At 37.8% G+C, this 23115-nt stretch overlaps 1 protein-coding gene across 8 annotated transcripts in view; it reads right to left on the reverse strand.

Moving 5' to 3' along the window:
• NEDD4L (NEDD4 like E3 ubiquitin protein ligase) overlaps window positions 1–23115 on the reverse strand; it is a 478713-nt gene that overhangs the window by 45006 nt on the left and 410592 nt on the right. For all 8 annotated transcript variants that reach the window (XM_043980385.1, XM_043980391.1, XM_043980397.1 and 5 more), the window contains 4 exons: window positions 11062–11139; window positions 9447–9501; window positions 3260–3318; window positions 948–1013 (listed from right to left, as the gene is read on the reverse strand). In XM_043980385.1, coding sequence (XP_043836320.1) covers window positions 948–1013; window positions 3260–3318; window positions 9447–9501; window positions 11062–11139 — 258 coding nt within the window. The remainder of the gene's footprint in view (window positions 1–947; window positions 1014–3259; window positions 3319–9446; window positions 9502–11061; window positions 11140–23115) is intronic.

A 23115-nucleotide genomic window follows, 5' to 3' on the forward strand; every position in this document is an offset into this window, starting at 1 on the left:
TTGAGTCAAAACACAGCAACTTTGAAAGGAAGCAAAATTAAATAAAGCTAAAAAGGCAGGATGGAAACTAACTACGTACGTCCTGAAATGACAGGTTAAAGAGTATGTACTTTACTTTGGAGGCTAATATGCAGCCTGTGATGGCTTTTGAGCCAGACAGTAACAGGTATAGACATGAGCCTAAGGAAAATTATTTGGACAGCTGTATAAAGTTTAAATTAAATGAGGAAGTAACTATAAAAAGGAAAGGAAACAGCAGAGGGAGAAAGTAAAGATGAGAGAGATTGCCTGTAAAATCAAGAACAAAAGTTCAGATCTCATCCTGCTAGTATTTTAACAGAAACTTTACATTCAGTCCAACTGCCATAGAATCCAACTAATGGGTTATATAGAAGCCTTGGAGAAAAAGAGCAGAGGGCTACAAACAACTAAGATGTCCATAAACAACAGGTCATTTTTCTTGCCCTTGGCCCAAGTTCCAACTATCCCAGTGTGTTATTTTTTCTCTTTTGCTTTGTTTCTGATGAAAACAATTACCACTTATTTTTAGATTTCATAATAAATAGGCACATTGTATTGCTTACCAAAATCGCTAAATTTTTTCCAATCTGTTCAGTCAGTCTACAAGTATCTAAGTACCTATGTGCTAGTCATCATAAGCAATGGGAATACAAAGGCAAAATCATAGTCTTTGCCTTCAGGGAGTTCACAGATCAATAGAATTAAATTTGATTGAATTCACACACATCCTTATTTATCATTAACTATGAAAAGAAAATATGAAAGGTGAAGAACCAAGTAGATCAAAGCATAATTTTTAAAATGTTATAAAAGGTTGAGTTTGGGTAATAAAAACAAAAATGCCATAATCACATTGTTCTTACTAAATGAGGCCATGGTAACTTCCAAAGGACAAATGACAAATACAAAAAGACAGAATTACTCACTGGTTTCTTTAACTTCTTCCTAAAGTAGTCATATTTCTGCTTAAACTCTCTGGAATAAGGAACAGCCTGAAAAAGAGATATTTATAAATAGAGATCATGAAAATAATATACTTAAAATTTTTACATTTATTGAGCCAACATTCAGAACACTTTATGAATCATAAGCCTTAAAGTTATTTCTATATTTGTATATAACTCCCCATAGTCTATTTATTTAAATAGACTTTGAAAAATCTATTCATGTGCATATATTTTCTATGGGAAATTTTATATAGTTCCGCATGTGTGTGTGTGTGTGTATGTATGTAGGGGAGAGAGAGAGAGAGAGAGAGAGAGAGAGAGAGAGAGAGAGAGAGAGAGAGAGAGGTGGCAGGGGAAGACCACGGTTTCTGCAAAGAGTGCAAAGGGTACTGAGTACTGGGATAATCCCCTTACCTCACTGGGAGATAAAACATTCGGATAAAACAAAGTTCCTGATGTCTAGGAGCTTTCAGTCTATCTGGGACATGCATTGATAATATAATAAGAACCTGATAGATCTGTTAATTAAGTGCAGAACAAACTACTATTGAAAGGTTAAAGGCAACATGACTAGTATGGTCATATATTTTTGTATGATTGAACACGTATAATCCATATCAAGTTGCCTGATATCTCAAGGAAGGGCCAGGGGAAGGATGGAAGGAAAGAATTTGGAATTCAAAAAATGTTTAAATTAATATTAAAAATTATTCTTACATGGATTTATGAAAATATTATTTAAAAAAAAGAAATTTTTATCTCAATCTGACTCAAACCTCTCGCACACATTCTAGTTGCCTAATATTTGACTGGAAAGAGCCATTTGTAAACCTGGTAGATGCTGACTAGATGTGGGTGGAAACCAGGAGGTTGAGATATTTCTGTTCTTTCCTCTGGTGGAGAATGATGCATGGGAAGTTCAAAAATCATTATCCTCCCCCACGACTTATTATTTTTTTCTCTCTTGGGTAGTTTTTCAAATGGAAGAACAAGAACACGTTTTCACCTTCCCCTAGAAGGAAACTGTTGTCCTACTGATAGACAGAAGAGCCTGACAGTTACAGCCTCTGCAGAGGAATGGATAGGCACACTATCTTTTTTTGGACTGAACAGTTTAATGGGCCAAATCATTTGTTCTCTTCCCATACAAATTCTTTTTTTTTAAACTGCCACCTAGGAAAATAAAAATGTACTTATTATGATTATAATCTCTTTTACTCTGACCATTAGGTAGGGCAAGTGACAATCTTAATCTTGCCCACCAAAAATCATCCACCCAGTGATCTAATGGTCATAACCTAATGATAGAAAGAAAGATGATCTAGGCTCAAGTCTTATGAACTTTGTGACACCAGGCAAATCACTTTTTTTTTCTTTTTGTTTCAATGACTGAATCTATAAAATGGAAGTAATCATACTTGCTCTGGATACTTCATAAGCTTATTGTAATGCTCAGATTGTATAACCATGAAAATACTTTGGAACAATGATTTGGTATGTGAAATCCTACCAAAGAACTCACCTGCCTCAGTAATAAACACCCTTCCCTTTACCCTTGGTTTGAACAAAATATAAATGCTTAAATTATTTAATGTTTTTGTATGATGAATATCCTAAATGAATCTGTCATTACTGTCTTAAGTCTAAAATCTCAGGGAAAAGCGATCATATCTAGTTGACTTTGTGATGAGAGTCAGTGTGGTACAGTAGAAAGAATGGTGTCATAGCCAGACTTGAGTCATAGCTATGATCATGACACTAATTTGTTGGGTGCCTTTAAGCATTTTGTCTCTCTGTCTACCTACATCTGGGGCTTTTAATGGCCTAGAGAAATATTGAAGCCATGGGACTTTCTTTTTAGAAGGTCAACTTTCCCTAGTTCATGTCAAAGTAGCCCATTGTGAGCATTATCTATTACATCATAAGTACAAAGTTACCCACCTTGCCTCATCTTTTAATTCTATATTAATTCTACCTTCAATTCTATAATAACCAGATAATATATGGATGAAATTTACATAGAGCTTTAAGACTGCAAAAACCTTGGGGGGAAAAAGTAGAGAGTGCCACACATTTGTAAATTATCACTCATGCTTCTGTGGAGAAGCCCTTCAAAAAGAGTGTTTCATATGTCTGAACTGGAGGAAAGTCTGGTGAATGGAAAGAGGAATGTCAACTATCCTGTCATTCTAGTGACATGAAGTTAAGCCATAGTATACAATAAATGCATACTTAGCAAAGAAACAAAGGAATGACCTGGGAAAAAATACACCATAAAAAAAAATACTCACTGGACCAGTAATAGCAGGATTCTGCAATCTTGGATCTTCCCACTGAGTAATTTTACTATCTGAAAATTAACCCAATAAATGAGAGTATTAGTTAGAAGCTTTCCCAGTCTATAAAAAATTGCTTTCAGAAAGAATTTTCATTAGGGTTCCTCAAGCTTCTTTCTATTCACGTCCACTTCCTCAGGTCTCAGAAGTTACTAAGAGTAGTGCAGCATTAGGGAATAACTACATAATACAACTATCCACCCTGCCCAACACACTGTTTAGTTGAAAACACTCAATCAAAAGTGCAAAACTAATTAAGGTAGACCATCTAATTCACACCATTTGGGATAAGCAGCTGTCAATACTTCAATTATAAACCCCTGTTCTCTTAGGGATTTATAACTTGTCATTTTTCACTCAACTACAAAAAGGCATTAGTTCCCCTTCCTTCTCGCAAAGGTTAAGAAACACACACACACACACACAGCATTTACTCATTTGCAAACACTGTTTTTGGCTCATAAGTAAAAAAAAAAAATCCCACCTGTTTTCATATTTAACAACTGAACAATCCATAGTATGCATCACACACACACACACACACACACACACACACACACACACACACACACACAGCAGATCAGATAATCCTAAAATGAGAATTAAATTAATGCTGAACAAAAAAGTTTTCCCCATTGAGTAACCAGGCAAGGTCTTTACTTTCCCCTAAAAGATGCAATCTCAATAGGCTAATTTTTTTACTACCATGGTATAACTGGTAATACAATGGTGTTGTAGACTGTTCTTCAGAGAGAAGGGGAGAAAAAATCTTTTAAGATGTCCTTGAGGTTCCATGAAATCCAAGCAAGTTGAAAAGGCTGGTAAAAATTCTGGCAAGAGGCAGTTGAAAGAGGGTTAGACTTGGAGTTAGGAAGGCAGGTATTAACATCTAGCCTCTGACACTTAATAGCTGTGTGTTCCTGGATCTATCACTTAGACTCTGTATACCTCAGGAAATATCCTAAGACTTACACCCTAAATTGTAGGATATGTTGTCAATTTTTTTAGTATTTTTGTATTTGTATTTTGTATTTGAGAACTGTAATAGTAAGTTTTTATTTATATATTCCATCAATCACCAAGTATTTATTAAGCATTCATTTTGAGTCAGGGACTGGCACAATTTAGAGTCACTATATATTTAATTTCCTGTGCTACCAAGGACTAATTTATTGAATGGCCTTTTCTCAATATGCATCCTTTCTGACCTCTCCACATCATAGAAAATGTTAATCATTATATTTATATTTACCTCATTTTTTGGACCTTTATTTTTATCTCCAGAATTTAGCACAATACCTGGCACATAGTAGACGTTTAATCAATACTTGTTGATTGGCTTTGATCTTGTGTATTCTCTCTTCTCTAGGTTTTCATGATACACCACTCTTGACACACTTATCTGTCTGACCATTACCTTCTCAGTCCACTTAACTGGTTAATCATCAATATTATAACCCTTGAATAGGAAGGTATAACCTCAAACTGTGTCCTGGACATTTTCCCCCTTGGTTTCCTCCCTAATATGTAATTATCATTTCTATGCAGATGACTGCCAGAGGTCCAGTTTTGCATCACCAACTGCCTATCAGACACTTTCAAATTGATGTCCCATAAAGCCATCACAAATTAAACAGAATTTGTGCTGTCTACCTCTCACTTCCACAAATCACCTACATTCTCAGTATCATCCTCTGATCTCCACTCTCTTACCCCATGTATCAAATCAATTGCTATATTGCCGTTCCTACCTCCACAACATGGCCTTTCTTCTTACACATGGCCACCACTCAATTCACGTGCTCCTCACCTTGTCTCAACCATTCCAATAAATTCCCAACTGGTCTCCCTACTTTCTTTCTTTTTTTTTTTTTTTAGTGAGGCAATTGGGGTTAAGTGACTTGCCCAGGGTCACACAGCTAGTAAGTGTTAAGTGTCCGAGGCCAGATTTGAACTCAGGTACTCCTGACCCCAGGGCCGGTGCTCTATCCACTGTGCCACCTAGCTGCCCCGGTCTCCCTACTTTCAAACTATACTCTCTCCAAATATATCCTCAACATAGCTACCAAAATGATTTTCCTAAATAGTAAATCTGACAATGTTACTGCCCCTACTCAGTAAATTTCAATGATTTCTCATCACCCCTGAGATCAACCATAATCGGCTTGGAATTCTGAGATCTTCACAACCTGATCCTGACTTACCTTTTCAGTCTTGTTCTTTCTTCTTTTTTTTTGGCAGGGCAATGAGGGTTAAGTGACTTGCCCAGAGTCACACAGCTAGTAAGTGTCAAGTATCTGAGGCCGGATTTGAACTCAGATCCTCTTGAATCCAAGCCTGGTGCTTTATCCACTGTGCCACCTAGCAGCCCCCAGTCTTATTCTATATTGTTCCCCTTTACATATACTAAAAGCCAGCCAGAATGACTATCTTACAATTTCTCATACACAATACTTAAACTCTTGTCCATATGCCTTCACATTGGTTGTCCTTCATGCCAGGAATACATGCATATCCTTCTCACCTCTACCTCTCAAAACCCTAGATTCCACCACAAGCTTATATGTCAGCTTCTAGATTAGGTCTTTCAGGATTCTCTCCACCAGCTAGTGCATTCCTCCTAAAAAAATGGTCTTGCATCTCTCTGTATTTACATATATGAAGATATATATATATATATATATATATTTTGTTTTGTTTTTGCGGGGCAGTGAGGGTTAAGTGACTTGCCCAGGGTCACACAGCTAGTAAGTGTCAAGTGTCGGAGGCTGGATTTGAATTCAGGTCTTCCTGAATCCAGGGCCAGTGCTTTATCCACTGCACTACCTAGCTGCCTCCAAAGATATATGGATTTTTAATGGGTTTCTCCTTGGTAGAACATAAGCTTCTTTATAAAAGGGACTGTTTTATTTTCAACTCTCTATTCACAGTGATAGTGCATAGTAGGTGATTAATAAATGCTTATTACTTGGTAGATACGTAGGTTGTGCTGGGGAAAGGCTGATTTGCTTGATTTTATTGCCTGGGTATCCTGTAGGCAGATTGAAAGTATTATTTGGTAAATAAGGATTTCAATGAGTCCTGGAGTAAATATGTATTTTACAAAATGTCCATTTTTTTAAGCCAATGGATACTTTAAGGGTTAACAAAAAATTGATAAAAGCTTTGATTATTCTAAAGCACTTTGATTTGCCTTCACGAGGGTAATGACATTTCTGCAATGATGTGGCATTCCCTGAAGGAAATCTTTGGTTCCTGTTTTATGAAACAAGAGGCCTTGACAAAGTAATAGCAGTCAAATATGAGAAATAATATAGAACACAAAACTAAAAAACAAATGGAATATACATGAAAGGAAAGTGTTGCCCATTTGGACCAGTATGGTTATCTGGATAAAGTTGTCCAAACAAAATACTTCTGATGAAAAACCATTTAATCTTTTAGGACAAGTTTTTATCAGGCTATAACAACATATCTTTTGTTTTAAAATATTTTAATTAGATTAAATTTTAATTAAAGCATTTTAATTAAAATATTTTGCTAGTACCTAACTATTTGAAATTAATTCCCCAGTTTCAGTATTAATCTAGTACTCTTGCTTCTCAACTTGTTTCTGGGACTTAGATTGTTAGAACTGCTCATTCATTCTCTCATTGAAAGACAGAAAAAGTAGAGAGATATGAAGTGGGCCTATTTTCCTATCTGTTAACCTGATTTGTAAAAGATTTGGTAGAACCTGGTCCTAAAAAAGAATTCATTATTTTTCCCTTGTTGTTATACCATGGGAAGATCACCGGATTTAGAGTCAAGAGGACCTGAGTGTGAATTCTGCAGAGTCTGAATCCTGACTCTGCCACTATTTCAGTGATCTACCTGCCCTCATATGTGTGAATTATTATTTGTAGTTAAATACTCAATTGCTACATTTAAATCATTTTTGAGAATAAATATACCACAAATAATAAAATCATTATGAGTTAAATCTTCCTTAAGAAATGTGTATACAATAGACAGGCATAAATGGACAGTGTGAATCATGTTTTTCATTCCAAGTTTTTTTTTGTTGTTGTTGTTTATTTCTAAATTTTTTGGGGGGCAATGATGGTTAAGTGACTTGCCCAGGGTTATACAGCTGGTTAAGTGTCAAGTGTCTGAGGATGAATTTGAACTCAGGTCTTCCTCAATCCAGGGCCAGTGCTTTATCCATTGAACCACTTAGCTGCCCCCATATGCATTTGCTTCTTAAGGAGGCAGGTACTTTACTTTTATGAGGGGGAATAATAATAGTATCTACCTCTTAGAATTGCTATGAGGATGCAATAACTCTCTATATAAAGTAAATTATAAACCTTAGAGTCAGATATAGCTCCATATTTCTATATGTTATGTATCATTATTGTCATCTTGTTGTTACATTTCAAACAATGTTTCTTTAAAATTTTTGGAATTATTATGAATACTGGAATCATAATGCAAATTAGATAGAAGCTTTTAAAGGAAAAAAATTTTATTTTGGAGGAGAATCTAGTGTTACAACCAAGGGAAACTCCTCGTTTTTTATTTATGTATTTTATCAGGAAGCCAGCCATTCTAGCAAAGATGGGCTTTTATCAAATTTTGTAAACCACAAAATCATAAGTGAATAGCTTTTGGAAAGGATATGGAGATGTGTGTATGGGGAACATTTTTTTTTTGAGGGGGCTGCATTTTTTTTTTTTTTGGTGGGGCAATGAGGATTAAGTAACTTTCCCAGGGTCACTCAGCTAATAAGTGTCAAGTATCTGTGTCTGGATTTGAACTCAAGTCCTCCTGAATCCAGGGCCAGTGCTTTATCCATCACGACATCTAGCTGCCCCCATTTATTTTTTTTAATAAAACATTTCTAATTTCTTGGTAGCAATTTTAGCTCTACTGTATAAGTCTGGAAAATGAATAAATCAATATTTTTTTTACCTACATTCAAATAAAAACAACAACAAAGTAAGCTTAAAAACTTTAGATATCCAATTTGAACCAAAAGACCAAAAATTAAAGGGTTTAAATTAAAGTTTAATTAAAGGGTAGCTACTTGTTTTCAGAATTTTAGAATTCTTGGTCTCTGTTGGTTTAATATTAAATAAAAGCACTTTTGGCATATCCACAGACCAATAAATTCCTTTGCACTACAAGCTGTGAAATATCATCTCAACTGAGAAAAGAAAAAAAAGAGTCTCTTATTTACATAAAAAACCCCTGTATTTGATTTTACACTAAAATATAGATTTGACATTCCTTCTTCCAGGTAAGAAAAAGTATGCTTAAAAATGGAAACCAAGTCTACTTGCCAGAAGACTTTAAATTCTGTATTTAATCAATTTCTGTTTTGTCATTTTCCCTCTTCTTAGTAAGGAATTTGTGAAGATTATCTGATGAAAAGGGACTCCTCTCTCTCTCTCTCTCTCTCTCTCTCTCTCTCTCTCTCTCTCTCTCTCTCTCTCACACACACACACACACACACACACACACAGATAGGCTAAGAGCACTTTTTTTTATTAGTCTAATTTTAAATTCAAACAAAAAGCCACACAAGTGACCTAAGATGCCATAAGAAAAATTTACAATGAAACATCATTTATACTAGGACTTCAGTAACAGGACTGGATATAGCTTAACAGTAGGTGCAAGAAAAACCATGCTGCAAATAGAAAATAAGGTCAGAAGTGGCAATATGTCACAAGACTGTTTAAGGCAGTGACTTCATTTAAACTCAGCTATGCTCCTTTTCTCTCACTGCTTACATGGAGACTTGTGGCAAAATCATTTCTAATCTTATTTTCTATTACTATGGTGTATTTTAATTTATTAAATGCACATAAGCCATGGGGTCATAAACAAGAGCAAAATTCAAATAAATCGATAAATGAGAAAATTGTTAATGCTTCACAAGGTCTGAGTGGGAACAAAGCTGATGAGCCAATTAACCACAAACTTTTGGTGAATATACGATACCGTAGGAGGGCACTAAGTCTCTGGTATCATTTTCTCCACATATCAACACCTGGCTTCCTAAATGAAGAGTAAAGTTATAAAGCTTTTGCTATAATATTCAACTTACCTCCCTTTTGTCTAGATTCGAAACATTTTATCAATAGAGATTACTTACTATGATCTATATAAAATGTTCGGCCATCCAAATGTATCCTTTCTTCCCAACCAGGCTAGTCCAAAAGAAACAACAAAATAAATATTAGTTGGTAGCATCCCCCACACCCAAAACCCTCTAAAAAAACAAAAACACAAACAAACCATCTCTTTATCAGCATCTATTCTCAATTCCAACATATCCTTATTCTCTTGGCCTGGTGTGAATAAGTGATATTTTACATAAGAATCAATGATACAAAAAAGGATTCAATTAGATAATGGGAATTTTTTCTAAAGGCAACTATTATCTGCTCACCAGGCTTAATGCAATGGACTTGAGATCACATAAAGTTGGAAAAATGAGGATCTATGCTTGTTTTAAACAAACAAACAAACAAACAAACAAGACTAGGTGCAGCTAGGTGGCATAGTGGATAAAGGACTGGCCCTATATTCAGGAGGACCAGAGTTCAAATTAGGCCTCAGACACTTGACACTAACTGGGTGACCCTGGGCAAGTCACTTAAGCCTCACTGCCTGGGGGTGGGGGGGCGGGAAAGACTACTGGAAAAGGGAACTAGCAGAATATTACAGAAAATTTGGGTTTGGGGTTACTTGTCTAATGAACTTTTTTTTTTTTTTTTTTTAGTGAGGCAATTGGGGTTAAGTGACTTGCCCAGGGTCACATAGCTAGTAAGTGTTAAGTGTCTGAGGCCGGATTTGAACTCAGGTACTCCTGACTCCAGGGCCGGTGCTCTATCCACTGCGCCATCTAGCTGCCCCTCTAATGAACTTTTATACTTAAAATCCATCTTGGGCCCTAGAACTTTCCTGACCTCATGCTTGGCCAGTGAGATAAGAGTTCTAGATCCCAGAAGAGTTTTTACAATGTTCATTTAGCTTGAGAAATGAAACAGCAGCATCTATGGGCTATAAAAATACAGTCTTCAGAGACATTTGTCTCTCAGTAAGGGGCGGCTTTCTTCGATTGTGAGGAGAGGGGGGGGGGGCGGGCTCATGTTGAAGGTGTCATTCCAAATCTAATTTAGAGTAGTATACAGTGCAACTCCTACTCAGGCTCCAAAAGAGAACAAAATAATAAGCTAAATCAATAAACATGCACTGAAGGTAAAAAAAAAAAACCCTTTAAATATCTGCAGGCTAATTTACATAATTATATTACATAATTACATAATTCAAGAACCCTTCCTTAATTACTTCTTATGTGGACCCCTCCCCCAGCTACTTTAAATAGGTTTGTTCCAATGATTAAATCAAGGCTGTAGATAGAAGGAAGCTGTTGCTAGAGGCACAAAAGAAGTCCTCAGCTGCAAGGGAGGCTGTCTTTTTGTACAATCTGCTTAGAAGAACCTAGGGAAGCCTACCTTTCACAAGTGGCTGGCTAATTCTGGAATGTCTTTTCAGTAACACTGGGGTACATGTGCTCTAATTCTATTCATGTCACATGACTTCTATAGACAGATCACAGCTAAACACTGAATTCTGCTAAGAATGAAGACCAAAAAATAAATAGCCCTGGAAAGGAGTGGGGTGGGGGGAAGAATAGGAATGGTGTTGCATGTGTTTAAAAGAACATGAAATGGATACTTGGAGTTTGTAAAACCAATACTCACAGGAAGAGGACCCAAGTCATTGGGATTCAAAGATGCCTTTGATCGTAAATGTACTGGAAATTTCAGTCTTGGATCTTCCTGGAATGAGAATGTGAAAGGAAATTTATGTTAATGAATAGGGCAAAGAACTATTTGCATGTGGTCATTGACTGTCCCTATTTGGGAACGTGCAGGCTAGGGTAATGAAGGAATACTTTGTGTCAGTGCTGTTGCATCATCCCTGTGTAGGGAATGGAAGAATCTCTGTTATCACAGATTTCTTCTTGCCTTTGGGTCCCTGTTCCACACACAAAATACTCCATCATCTAGCTTCATCTTCCACTCTCCATGGCTGGAATGTGTTTTGTTCACTTAACCCCAATTGCCTTAAACATCTGGGGCCATCTCCCATCGTCCTGCTGTATAGCCACTGGACCCGGATGGCTCTGAAGGAGAGAGTGAGGCTGGAGACTTTGCACAGCCCTCCCTCACTTGAATCCAATTCACTACAAGTCATGACATCACCTCCCAATGTCATGGTCCACTTTGAGAATGAAGTGGGGCAGCTAGGTGGCGCAGTAGATAGAGCACTGGCCCTGGAGTCAGGAGTACCCGAGTTCAAATCCAGCCTCAGACATGTAACACTTACTAGCTGTGTGACCCTGGGCAAGTCACTTAACACCAATTGCCTCACTAAAAAAAGAATGAAGGACAAGCAACAATAACTGGAAGTATCAGGTGAGATTTGAACGCCAAATTTCTGACTACAGACAGTATTCTTTTCAATACACTACAATGAAGTTCTATCATATGGAAGAAGTAGCAAAACTGTTCTTGGTTCCAAGGGAAAGAACTAGGAAGAATGGGTGGAAATGCAATGATTGACAAAGGGAAAATTTCCTAACAATTAAAATTGACCAAAAGTACACTGTGCTTGCCTAGGGAAATAATCTATTCTTCCCCACTAAAGATCTTTCAGTAGATAACCACTTGCTGGGGATATTATGGAGTTTCTGGCTGGGTACATGTGAGTTCTCTTACTTGGGGAAGAAGCACTTCTAAGGACATGTCTCTGCCCACTAGGAAGCCAAGCCAAAATGTTGAGAGGGCTAAAGTAGCTCCCCATTGCCTCTAGAATCCAATTTAACGCCACAGTTTAGTTTTTAAAGCCGTTCAAAACCTTGTTTTAACTTCTTTTCCCCAACGTACTCTAAATTGCTCTCTTCTCCCACCATCTTCAGCCTCACCAAGCTGGCCTATGCTCCACTCCTCATTGACAACATTGCAACCTCCATCTCCATGTCTCTCCACTGGCTATTCTCCATGCCTGGAATGTACTCACTCCTTACCTCTTCCTTCAAAACATAACTAAAATACCACTTTCTAGGTTAAGCTCTTCCTGATTCCCCATCCTTCCCATTTCATTTCTTTCTTTTTTTTTTTTTTTTTTTTGGTGAGGCAATGGGGGTTAAGTGACTTGCCCAGGGTCACACAGCTAGTAAGTGTCAAGTGTCTGAGGCCGGATTTGAACTCAGGTCCTCCTGAATCCAGGGCCAATGCTCTATCCACTGTGCCACCTAGCTGCCCCTCATCCTTCCCATTTCTAATGCCCTCCCTATCTTGTATTTTATTGACTTTATGTTTATTCCGTATATGCATACATATAATACATGTGCATATATACACACACCTACATTTAGACCTGTTTTCCCTGTTGGAAACTCTTTGTGATTGGAGATTTTTTCTTTCCTTGTACTTGTATTCCCACCACCTAGCACCTGGCATAAAAGAGGTTCTTATAAATGCTGGCACTTGACTGAGATCTCCAGGTCACAGTGGCTTCCAGATCTATTAGTTGGGGGGGGGGAGCTAGCTGGCACAGTGGATAAAGCACTGGCCCTGGATTCCGGAGGACCTGAGTTCAAATCTGACCTCAGACACTTGACACTAGCTGTGTGACTCTAGGCAAGTCACTTAACCCTCATTGCACTGCAAAATAAATAAATAAATGAAATGAAAATTAAAAAAAAATTTTTTTTTAATCTATTGATTGACGATTAAAAACCTCCTGTGGAGATGTGGCTTGGGATCTCCCTCAGCAAGTGTTATAGCTTCTGCTTCCTCAAGAGCCACAATTACTGATGACCTTCCCCCAAAACAAAATTCTCAGCAGCAAATTCCTTAGATTGGCCAAATAGTTCAATGTCAGAAAAAGGCAGGGTTTTATCAATGGAAATGACTTTAGAGAAGATACATTGCCATCTCTCTTGCTGCTGCACCTGAAGGACCACTGAGTCTTGTCATCTAACCTGTGTATACTGTCTCTATCTGTCGGAGCACCATGCTTAATAAATACCTTTTCTTCATTCTTCCTATTCTAGAATGCTATAAAGAGCTGTAAATTTATTCCTAAAAAGAATGCCAGCTCTAGTTTCCAAAAGTCTAGGATCCTAGAGTTTTCCAAGGACTGTTTCCTCATTGTTGCATCATTATGAAATAATAATAATTATTATGAAATTAATTGAAATGGAGAAAGAAATACTTCACAGAGTACTGGTCAGATTTTGCAGATTAAATCTTAATTTCTGTTACTTTTAGAAGATGGGTTCAAAAAATATCTCTAATTTTTCAGTAGAGGGGCAGCTAGGTGGCACAGTGAATTCAGGCAGACCTGAGTTCAAATTTGGCCTCAGACACTTGACATTTACTAACTGTGTGACCATGGACAAGTCACTTAATCCTCACTGCCCCATGCCAAAAAAAAATATATATATATATTCAGGAGAGTCTGAAAAGACTACAACTAAGAAAAAAAAGAGAATGAAGCTTTCAAATCATAGGAGATAAGATCTGAACCTCTATTCTTTTCTTTTCAAATTTTGTTAAGATATTATCACCTTATCTATAATTTTTTTTGGGGGGGGTGAGGCAAGTGGGGTTAAGTGACTTGCCCAGGGTCACACAGCTAGTAAGTGTCAAGTGTCTGAATCTGGATTTGAACTCAGGTCCTCCTGAATCCAGGGCCAGTGCTTTATTCACTGCACCACCTAGCTGCCCCTGAACCTCTATTCTTAACAACACTGAAAATTATGTACACCTCCATTAAAAGTCAATCATGTAGCTTGGCAGCTAGGTGGTGCAGTGGATAGAGCACTGGCCCTGGATTCAGGAGGACCTGAGTTCAAATCCAACCACAGACACTTGACACATACTAGCTGTGTGACCCTGGGCAAGTCACTTAACCCCCATTACCCCCCCCCCCCCCCGCCAAAGTCAATCATATACAGAAAACCCAATCCTTATGTCTTGAACATCCAAGGCAGAAAGCAACAAAGCTTAGGATAATAAATAACATTTATACTCAAAGGGTCATTTTTGTGGTATTTTTTCAATCCCTTAATCAAGCTGTTACTGCTCAGAGATAGATATGTTAATTAGTTTCACTCAATCATTTGAATATTTCTGCTAGCAAGTTATTAAAGATTTTCTGCTTCAGGATTTTTTTCAAGTAAAGAGTATAAATCATTTCCAGTTCTATATTACATTAACATCCCACAATGATCTGGAAGGAATGTTAGAAATAAAATACTGGTAAAACAAGTGCTTTGCCAAGTGTGATATTTTAGCAAGATGTTAATTCATAAGAAGTAATGTGACTGGTTATAATGGAAACTGACATCAAAACATATCAGTTTTTTCAGGTAAATGGATAACAATAAGTACAAAGATTATTCTTCTTAGTTTTAAGAACCTTATGACTGGGATTTTGATCTGAGAAGTTTTGAGGCAGGGAACTAGCAATATGCAATACTATCTTTACTAACTTTGAACTGTGAATAGGTATAGCTATAATCAGGAATGTGCTGGTAAATGTTTAACAACGGGCTCTCCAGAGGGAAAAAATGTACACATGAAACACTTTTAAGTATAATCTACATTAACATTTTCTCCACTAACTTTTAAAAGTTGATGTAATCAACAAAGCAATTAATGAAGACCTGATTTGTAGCATTTGCCAATTTTAAAGGTGTAAATAATTTCTTTTTTTTCTTTTTGTTTTTTTGTGGGGCAATGGGGGTTACGTGACTTGCCCAGGGTCACACAGCTAGTAAGTGTCAAGTGTCTGAGGCCAGATTTGAACTCAGGTACTCCTGAATCCAGGGCCGGTGCTTTATCCACTGGACCACCTAGCCGCCCCAGGTGTAAATAATTTCACTGAAAGTTTAACAATCAGCTCCAGCTGAAGACTTTCAGTTGGCTTCAGGGCACCTCTGGTTTCACTCTCAGCAGACTCATGTGGGTGACCCTAAGCACCTAAGGTATAGCACAAAGAACACTGAATATTGAGTCAGAAAAGGTGGGTTTGAATCCTGACTCTGCTATTTATTATTTTTCTTATATTAAAGCAAGATATGGGCCTCAGTTTCCATATCTGTAAAATACTGGACTAGATTATGTCCAAGGTCCTTTATAGTTTTAAAGGCTATTAAGTGTTAGAATGTATTAAATATGTCCAGGTATGTCCAGATTGTCTGTCCCATTTTAAATGGAACATTAACTTATGAAAAATTCTACTATAATATCCACAATCCAGTTATTCTTTCTCCCACCCTCTCTTTGTCTCTGTCTCTCTGGCCCAGAAGAGGTCAGAGAAGTTGGTTGGTAAACCAGTGCCTTATTCTGTTCTTATATTCTTTTGTTTGTTTTATCTGTTTATGGCTTGGATTCCTCATCAATCACCTACGGCTTGCAAGAAAGGAAAATGCCTTTATCTTCTCTTCTATAGTGTTCTCACAACACAGCACAAGAACCACTTAAGGTTACTTTATCTGGCTATGTTTTTGTTTTTTAAACTTTCATTATCTATTTCTTTTAATAAATTCCAGGATGATTCCTTTAAATTTTCTTTCCTTTAAAACATTAATGCTGGGGGCTAGGTGGAACATTGGATAAGGCACCAACCATGGATTCAGGAGGATCTGTGTTCAAATCTGACCTCAGACACTCGACACTTAGCAACTGTGTGACCCTGGGAAAGTCACTTAATCCTAACTATCCCGCAAAATAAATACATGAATGAATGAATGAATGAAATGAATAAATAAATAAACAGACAAGCAAACAAATAAATAAATGAATGAAAATTAAAACATTGATGCCTTTGGTTTTAACATTGCATTTATTTTTGAATGTCCCCTTGCCAGTGACTTTTCCTTTGTAATGACTGCAAATGAAAAGCTCAGAAAAATCTAACCAACATGTTGACCATGTCTGACAGCTTACTGTATAAGATATGGGTTTTATTAAGTGCTAGAGGAAAACAAATGGGGGAAAAATCTGTGTGTTTTCAAAAACTTGTACTTTGGATTTCCTTATTCTGTCAATGGCACCCCCCTCTTTGTCCCCCGTATCTTTTAATATTATCCTCCATTCTCAGACTTCCTTATTTTTTTAGAAAGAACCACCATTCACTCAGCCATTAAAGTTCAAAACTCTAGTCATCTTGGACCCTCTTTCACTCTCAGCCCTGATGTTGTTTCAAGGTCATATAAGCTAATCCACATTTTGACCATGCAGACGTACATTTATTATTGGGACTAAACAAACTGCTGAATTGGTAGAAGGATTGAATTGCATTTTAGATTATTGTAAGGAGTACAGTACAGGAACACATCCTTGTGGGCAAAATATATAAATCTTCTGGCCTCAATTTTCTCAAGATTATCTAGTTCAGCATTCTAATTTTATAGATGAGGAAATGAAGGGCACTTGGGCCTTTTATCCCTTCAAGTACTAATATTCTAGGAGTCCTGGGATTTGTATAGAGATTAAACTGAATCATTAATTACACTTGTTAAATATATGTATGCATATATGTATGCATGTGTGCATGCACACACATACACACGAAATGTGTTCTCTGAAATGGAAAAAGTTATGGCAAACAACAGTCTCTCCCACTGCTGATTCCCTGCCTATTCTTTTTTTTTTTTTTAGGCATTAAGCATTTATTAAAGAGTAAAGAGGTTAGTGAAGAGAGAACATATGTCTCTGAAAGAATAGAAAAAAACCTAGCTAAGATCTACGTGGGAGAGAGAGAGAGAGAGAAAAGCCACCTTCACCTAGCAGATCACACTTCCAAAGAGTTCCCTGCCTATTCTTGAAATAATTGTTTTCTTTATTGGTAGACAATCAGATGGAGGCAGAACTGGTTCAAAAGTGGGAAAACCAGGTGTGTTTTAAAATTAATAGATATGGGGGGCAGGTAAGTGGTGCAGTAGATAAAGCACTGACCTTGGATTCAGGAGGACCTGAGTTCAAATCTGGACTCAGACTCATGACACTTACTAGCTGTGTGACCCTGGGCGAGTCATTTAACCCCAATTACCACACACACACACACACACACACACACACACACAGATTTAAAAAAATTTAATAGATACTTGATACTACCAAATAGGCCGCTATAAGTGGCACAGTGGATAAAGCACCAGCCCTAGAATCAGGAAGACTTGAGGTCAAATCTGGACTCAGGTATGTACTAACTATGTAACCCTGGGTAAATCACTAAACTCTGTTAATTTCAATTCCTCATTTGTAAAATGAGCTAAAGAAGGAAATGACAAACCAGTATCTTTGCCAAACCCCCCCCCACACACACACACACAAACCAAAAAACCCCAAAAGGGGCTAAAAATGACTAAACAACATCAACTACCAAATACCTACAGACTCTTTTCTTTCTCCCACCTTAGTTCTGGATGCTCTGGAGCAAGAAGATCCACCTTTCCTGCTTATCTTTGCCCATACTTACATACTTGCGCAATGATTTCTTTTACTGCTACAGATTACACAGAAAATTTAAATCAATTATCTTTCCCTAGGGGTGTGCGACGTGATAGCACAATGTCAATACCCCTTAGATGCCTATTATGAGACTACTTCTTAAGTGGCTCTGAATCTTTATATATTCCAATACTTTAAAAACTCCATTAACTCATTCATACAGAATCCTCAGCCAATGCTACCATCATCATCAGAGCTAGTAGGTTTGCAAAGTGCTTTACATGTCTTATTTCATTTGTTCTCCCAACAACCTTGTGAGGTAGGTGCCCATTTCTGTAGGTGAGAAAACCATCTTGACAAGAGTCAGACAGGCATTAAGAATCTGAGTCAGGGGGGCAGCTAGGTGGCACTGTGGATAAAGCACCAGCCTTGGATTCAGGAGAACCTGAGTTCAAATCCGGACTCAGACACTTGACAATAGCTGTGTAACCCTAGGCAAGTCACTTAACCCTCATTGCCCTGCCCTCCCCCACCAAAAAGTTGCACAATAGTGCAATCTGGTCTTTGGGGCAGCTAGGTGGCACAGTAGATAAAGCACCAGCCCTGGATTCAGGAGGACCTGAATTCAAATTCAGCCTCAGGCACTTGACACTTAATAGCTGTGTGACCCTGGTCAAGTCACTTAACTTGTTTGTCTCAGTATCCTCAGCAGTAAAATGGGAATAACAGCACCTGCCTCCAGGGTACTTAGCACAGGACCTGGCACATAGCAGGTACTATATAAATGCGTATTCCTTCCCCTTCCTTTCTCTTTCCTTCCCTTTCTGACTTCATGTCTAACGCTTTATCCACTGTGTCACCTAGCTGCCTTTAACCTAGCCACATATTCTTATCCTTATTAATTTCTGTAAATCCTTTGAGGAATACCCACACAATGTGACAGAGGCTTTCTTCTAGGTCTTTTAATGTTTCATGGGTACCAGTTTGGCATTCATCCTGGCTCTTATGATATATTATTCTGTGTTCTTTTCTAATCATACATTTACATCTTTTGCACTATCCTGCAACCTACTGATGACCACTGTGTCTCTCCACTGCTCTATGGATCATCTTCAGGTTTGATTCATCAGTGTGAGAATTCCCATCCACATAGAATCTATTGAAAAAGATCATTGTTCAAAGATCTTTTGTGAGGTTAGTTTTATAGAAAAGCTTGGGACGGTTTAAAATATTATGAAATTTGCCAAATGAAATCCAGTCCACTTTATTCCTCATATTCAGTTCTGGGTTCAGGTACTCTCCAGTCAAATGATTTGTCGTGTGTCTGTGTGTGTGTGTGTGTGTGTGTGTGTGTGTGTGTGTGTGTGTGTGTGTAATAGATATACGTGTAGATGTATATGCACATTCATTTATATAGAGATGTGTATATACACATGCACATATACATTTAAACAATGTACATATATACATTCATATACATACTTATCAAATATTTGGATATGTAGATGGATGAACATTTCTACATATACACGTAGACATGTGCATATGACATTCATATATATACATATATATATATTTATCATACATTTGTACATATAGATACCTGGAGAGTCAGAAAGACAGACTCAGTGGGTTCTACATTCCAATTGCATTTCACATCTGGACAAGAAGTACTCTTTACATTACATGGTAATGACTACTAGGTCAGCCTCTTTAGAATGGTTAGGAATTCAATTGAAAAAAATTATTGAATAGCCATAAGATGCAAGGGCAGAGACAATGTGACATAGTTGATAGAGAGAGCCTTAAAGTCAGGAAGACCTGGGTTTAAATCACTACTGTGTCCAGGGGTAAGTCATCTACCCCATCAGTGCCCAATGTAAGGCTGTGAATTACAGAAGAGTGGAAGGATTTTCCATATTGAAAGCTGGCCCCACTGAAAGAGCCAAAGATCTAGACTATAAAATAAAAGTGGGAGGCAGTTAGGTGGCACAGTGGATAAAGCACCGGCCCTGGATTCAGGAGGACCTGAGTTCAAATCTGGCCTCAGACACTTGATACTTACTAGCTGTGTGACCCTGGGCAAGTCACTTAATTCTCACTGCCCTGCAAAGAAAAAAAAAAGTGGGCAAGACACTGTGCCATGCCCTTGGGATATATAGTAAAACAACATCAAACCAAACCAGATAATAATCTATTGGGGGCTGAGCAGAGGAACAACATGTAGACAGATACCTACATATGAAATGATTACATAAGAAAGAGAGCACTAACAAAAGGGGGTGTATGTCCTGGCAGAGGACTCTGATTGGAGTCTTTTGTTTGTTTGTTTGATTTTGGGTTTTTTCCAGGCAATGAGGGTTAAGTGTCTTGCCCAGGGTCACATAGAAAGTATGTGTCAAGTGTCTGAGTCTGAACTCACACTCAGGTCCTCCTGAATCCAGGGCCGGCGCTTTATCTACCGCGCCACCTAGCTGCCCCCTCTGAGAGGAGTCTTGAAAGATGCTTGAGATCCTTGATGGAGCTCCATTGAGGAGCATCTCTAGAACTCTAAGGAGTGATGCAATCACCACAGTGTCTCCTGTGAAGAGGAGGATGTAGAGGACTCCCCATTTAAAGAAGTCCCTTTTCCATTTGTGTTTTATACTGGACATCCACCAAGAGAGTGGATAACACTTCTGACAATCATCTTATCTCAGTTTTAAGTCTTGCTTGACATTGGAAATTAGGGTAACTGAGCAAAGTTCTCTCTATGGTTGTATCACTGAAGGAGTCTGGTAGTGACAACATATGTGCTTGGGGAAGAGCTTATGCAAGAGGGTCTTTGAGGTTTGATCTTGGTCAACAGAGGCCAATGCTTTCTTAGAATCATACAAATAAAGATGGTAGAGTTTTCTATTCTGTACAACTTTCACTTTCTTGTCTGACTGTGAAAATGTCATCTGCTCTAGAAAAGCATTTATAAAAGCCAGCTTGTTCTTTTCTCTTTGTCAAGGAAATGTTTGTCTGGCGCGTTCAGGCCATTCACAAAGGTTACAACAGTTGCTGAGTTCTCCTCTCAATCACCTTTTTTTTTTTTTGGAGAATAACATTGACAAGTTTTTCTAATTGTTCAGCATCTTCTTCTTCATGCCAGAGAGCTTGAGAATGAATCTTTATGCTTTCAGAATTGCTTCACCTTCAGCGTGAATGTTTTGTGTATGTTTGCCCTGTTCTACCTCATCTTCCTATCTGCTTTCTTCTTTCTTTTTTTTTTTTTTGGTGGGGCAATTGGGGTTAAGTGACTTGCCCAGGGTCACACAGCTAGTAAGTGTCAAGTGTCTGAGGCTGAATTTGAACTCAGATCCTCCTGAATCTAGGGCTGGTGCTCTATCCACTGCACCACCTAGCTACCCCCTGCTTTCTTCTTCTTCCTTTTTTTTTTTTTGGTGAGGCAATTGGGGTTAAGTGACTTGCCCAAGGTCACACAGCTAGTAAGTGTTAAGTGTCTGAGGCCGGATTTGAACTCAGGTCCTCCTGAATCCAGGGCCGGTGCTTTATCCATTGCGCCATCTAGCTGCCCCCCCCCTTCTTCTTTACTGTGATTTCCATTACCTCACCTGGCATCTCAGGAGACTGAGGTGTGGTTCTACTGTCAATAACTGACAACAGTTTGTTACAGTGGAAATGACAAACTGCTTCCAATTTTGGTCTACTGGTTGTACACTATCCAGTTTCATGCAGAAATCTTCTTGGGGTTACCTTATTTAACTGAGTGTCACAGTAAGTATAAAGTATCCTTTTCCCCTTCTGGATGTTTTAGGAAATGAGCCTACTTACTGATTTACACATCTCCTTCTCCAAGGTTTTGCAAATGACTTTTTATACTCCACCAGTTTGGGCTTTGGTTACTGTATCTCTCTGGCTGGCAAAGGAGAGCAAGTGTTTGCTCGCTGGAGTGTTTTGAAGCAAAGCCTTTTAAAAACCCAATTGTCAGTGTTGTCTCCCTCCTAAAATTGCCAATATGTTTACTTATCTATATACATGATTGTGCTCAGTAGGATCCTAACTACTTCAGGTTCGAAATTATTTTGCTTTTATTTTTACAGATTGTTGCTGTTGTTCTTATCTAGGCAGCATGATGGATACAGTCTTGGACCTGGACTTGGGAAGACATAAGTTCAAATTCAGCCTCTGACATTTTCTAGCTTTGTAACCCTGGACAAGTCACTTAACCTCTATTTGCCTCAGTTTCCTCATCTGTAAAAAGAGGATAATAATAGGACCTACCTCCCCGGGTTATGTGAGGAACAAATGAGAGAATAATTGTGAAGCACTTAGACCAGTGTCTGACACATAATAAGTCCTAACTACAAATGTTAGCTATCATTATCATCCTTATCCCCAGGGCCTAGTACAATAAACACTTAGAACATTTGTTGAATTGAATTTGAGGGCTCTTTCTGCCTCCTTGTTACTTTCCAACAGTTAACCTGCTGTAGGAAATGATAATGGTTCATCTTGATTTGTTTTATTCATTTCCCATTTGAGGGGAAATGCCTAGAACATTCAGGCTGGAACTTTTGTTATTTCATGCCACATCTTGTCATCCCTGTCATTTATTTTGATTTTATGTTAATTTGGACAACAGTTCAAATCTAATCTGACTGCACAAAAATGGATGATTCACCTATTCAAACCAACTTCCTATCTGTTAGGAAACAGTTTCATTTTTGTGATTTTGTTTGAAATTCTCTGTATCTAGTACCTTCCTACTATCTTCTTGAAGAATATTTGAGATATTTGAGCTTCAAAGCAGTCTATACACCTTTGACTTCTTTCATTTCATAATACTGAGGCATATTTTGCAACATATTTTTCATCATTTTCCTTTATGCTCATCTTTACATTAAAGATACTGAGTTTTAAGGCACATACTGAGTTTGGAGGATCTTGCCAAATTCTTTGTAGACTTTCTCTAATTCTTTGCCCTCTGTTAGCACATAGGCTATCATTATCTTCATGGTGGTCTTTTAAATTATGCACTCATGAATGCTGCAAGGTAGGATAGTCAAGTCTTCCACTAAATGACCTTTCTTACAGCCTTGGGGTTCATGGTGAGATGATCTCTGTCAAATCCGTTATCTGCCTCTCCAAGGAGAGCTTGGGAGGCAGCCTGATCCTTTGGCTCAACTGCTTTTTGTCCTCTGGTTTAATTTATAGCCAGAATGTTAATATTCTGGCCTCTTAGTGTTCTTCACTAAAGAAATCACCTAACTATATTATGTATTAAACTACAATATGCAT

Source organism: Dromiciops gliroides, chromosome 1, assembly GCF_019393635.1.
Source record: "Dromiciops gliroides isolate mDroGli1 chromosome 1, mDroGli1.pri, whole genome shotgun sequence".
NCBI lineage: Eukaryota > Metazoa > Chordata > Mammalia > Microbiotheria > Microbiotheriidae > Dromiciops > Dromiciops gliroides.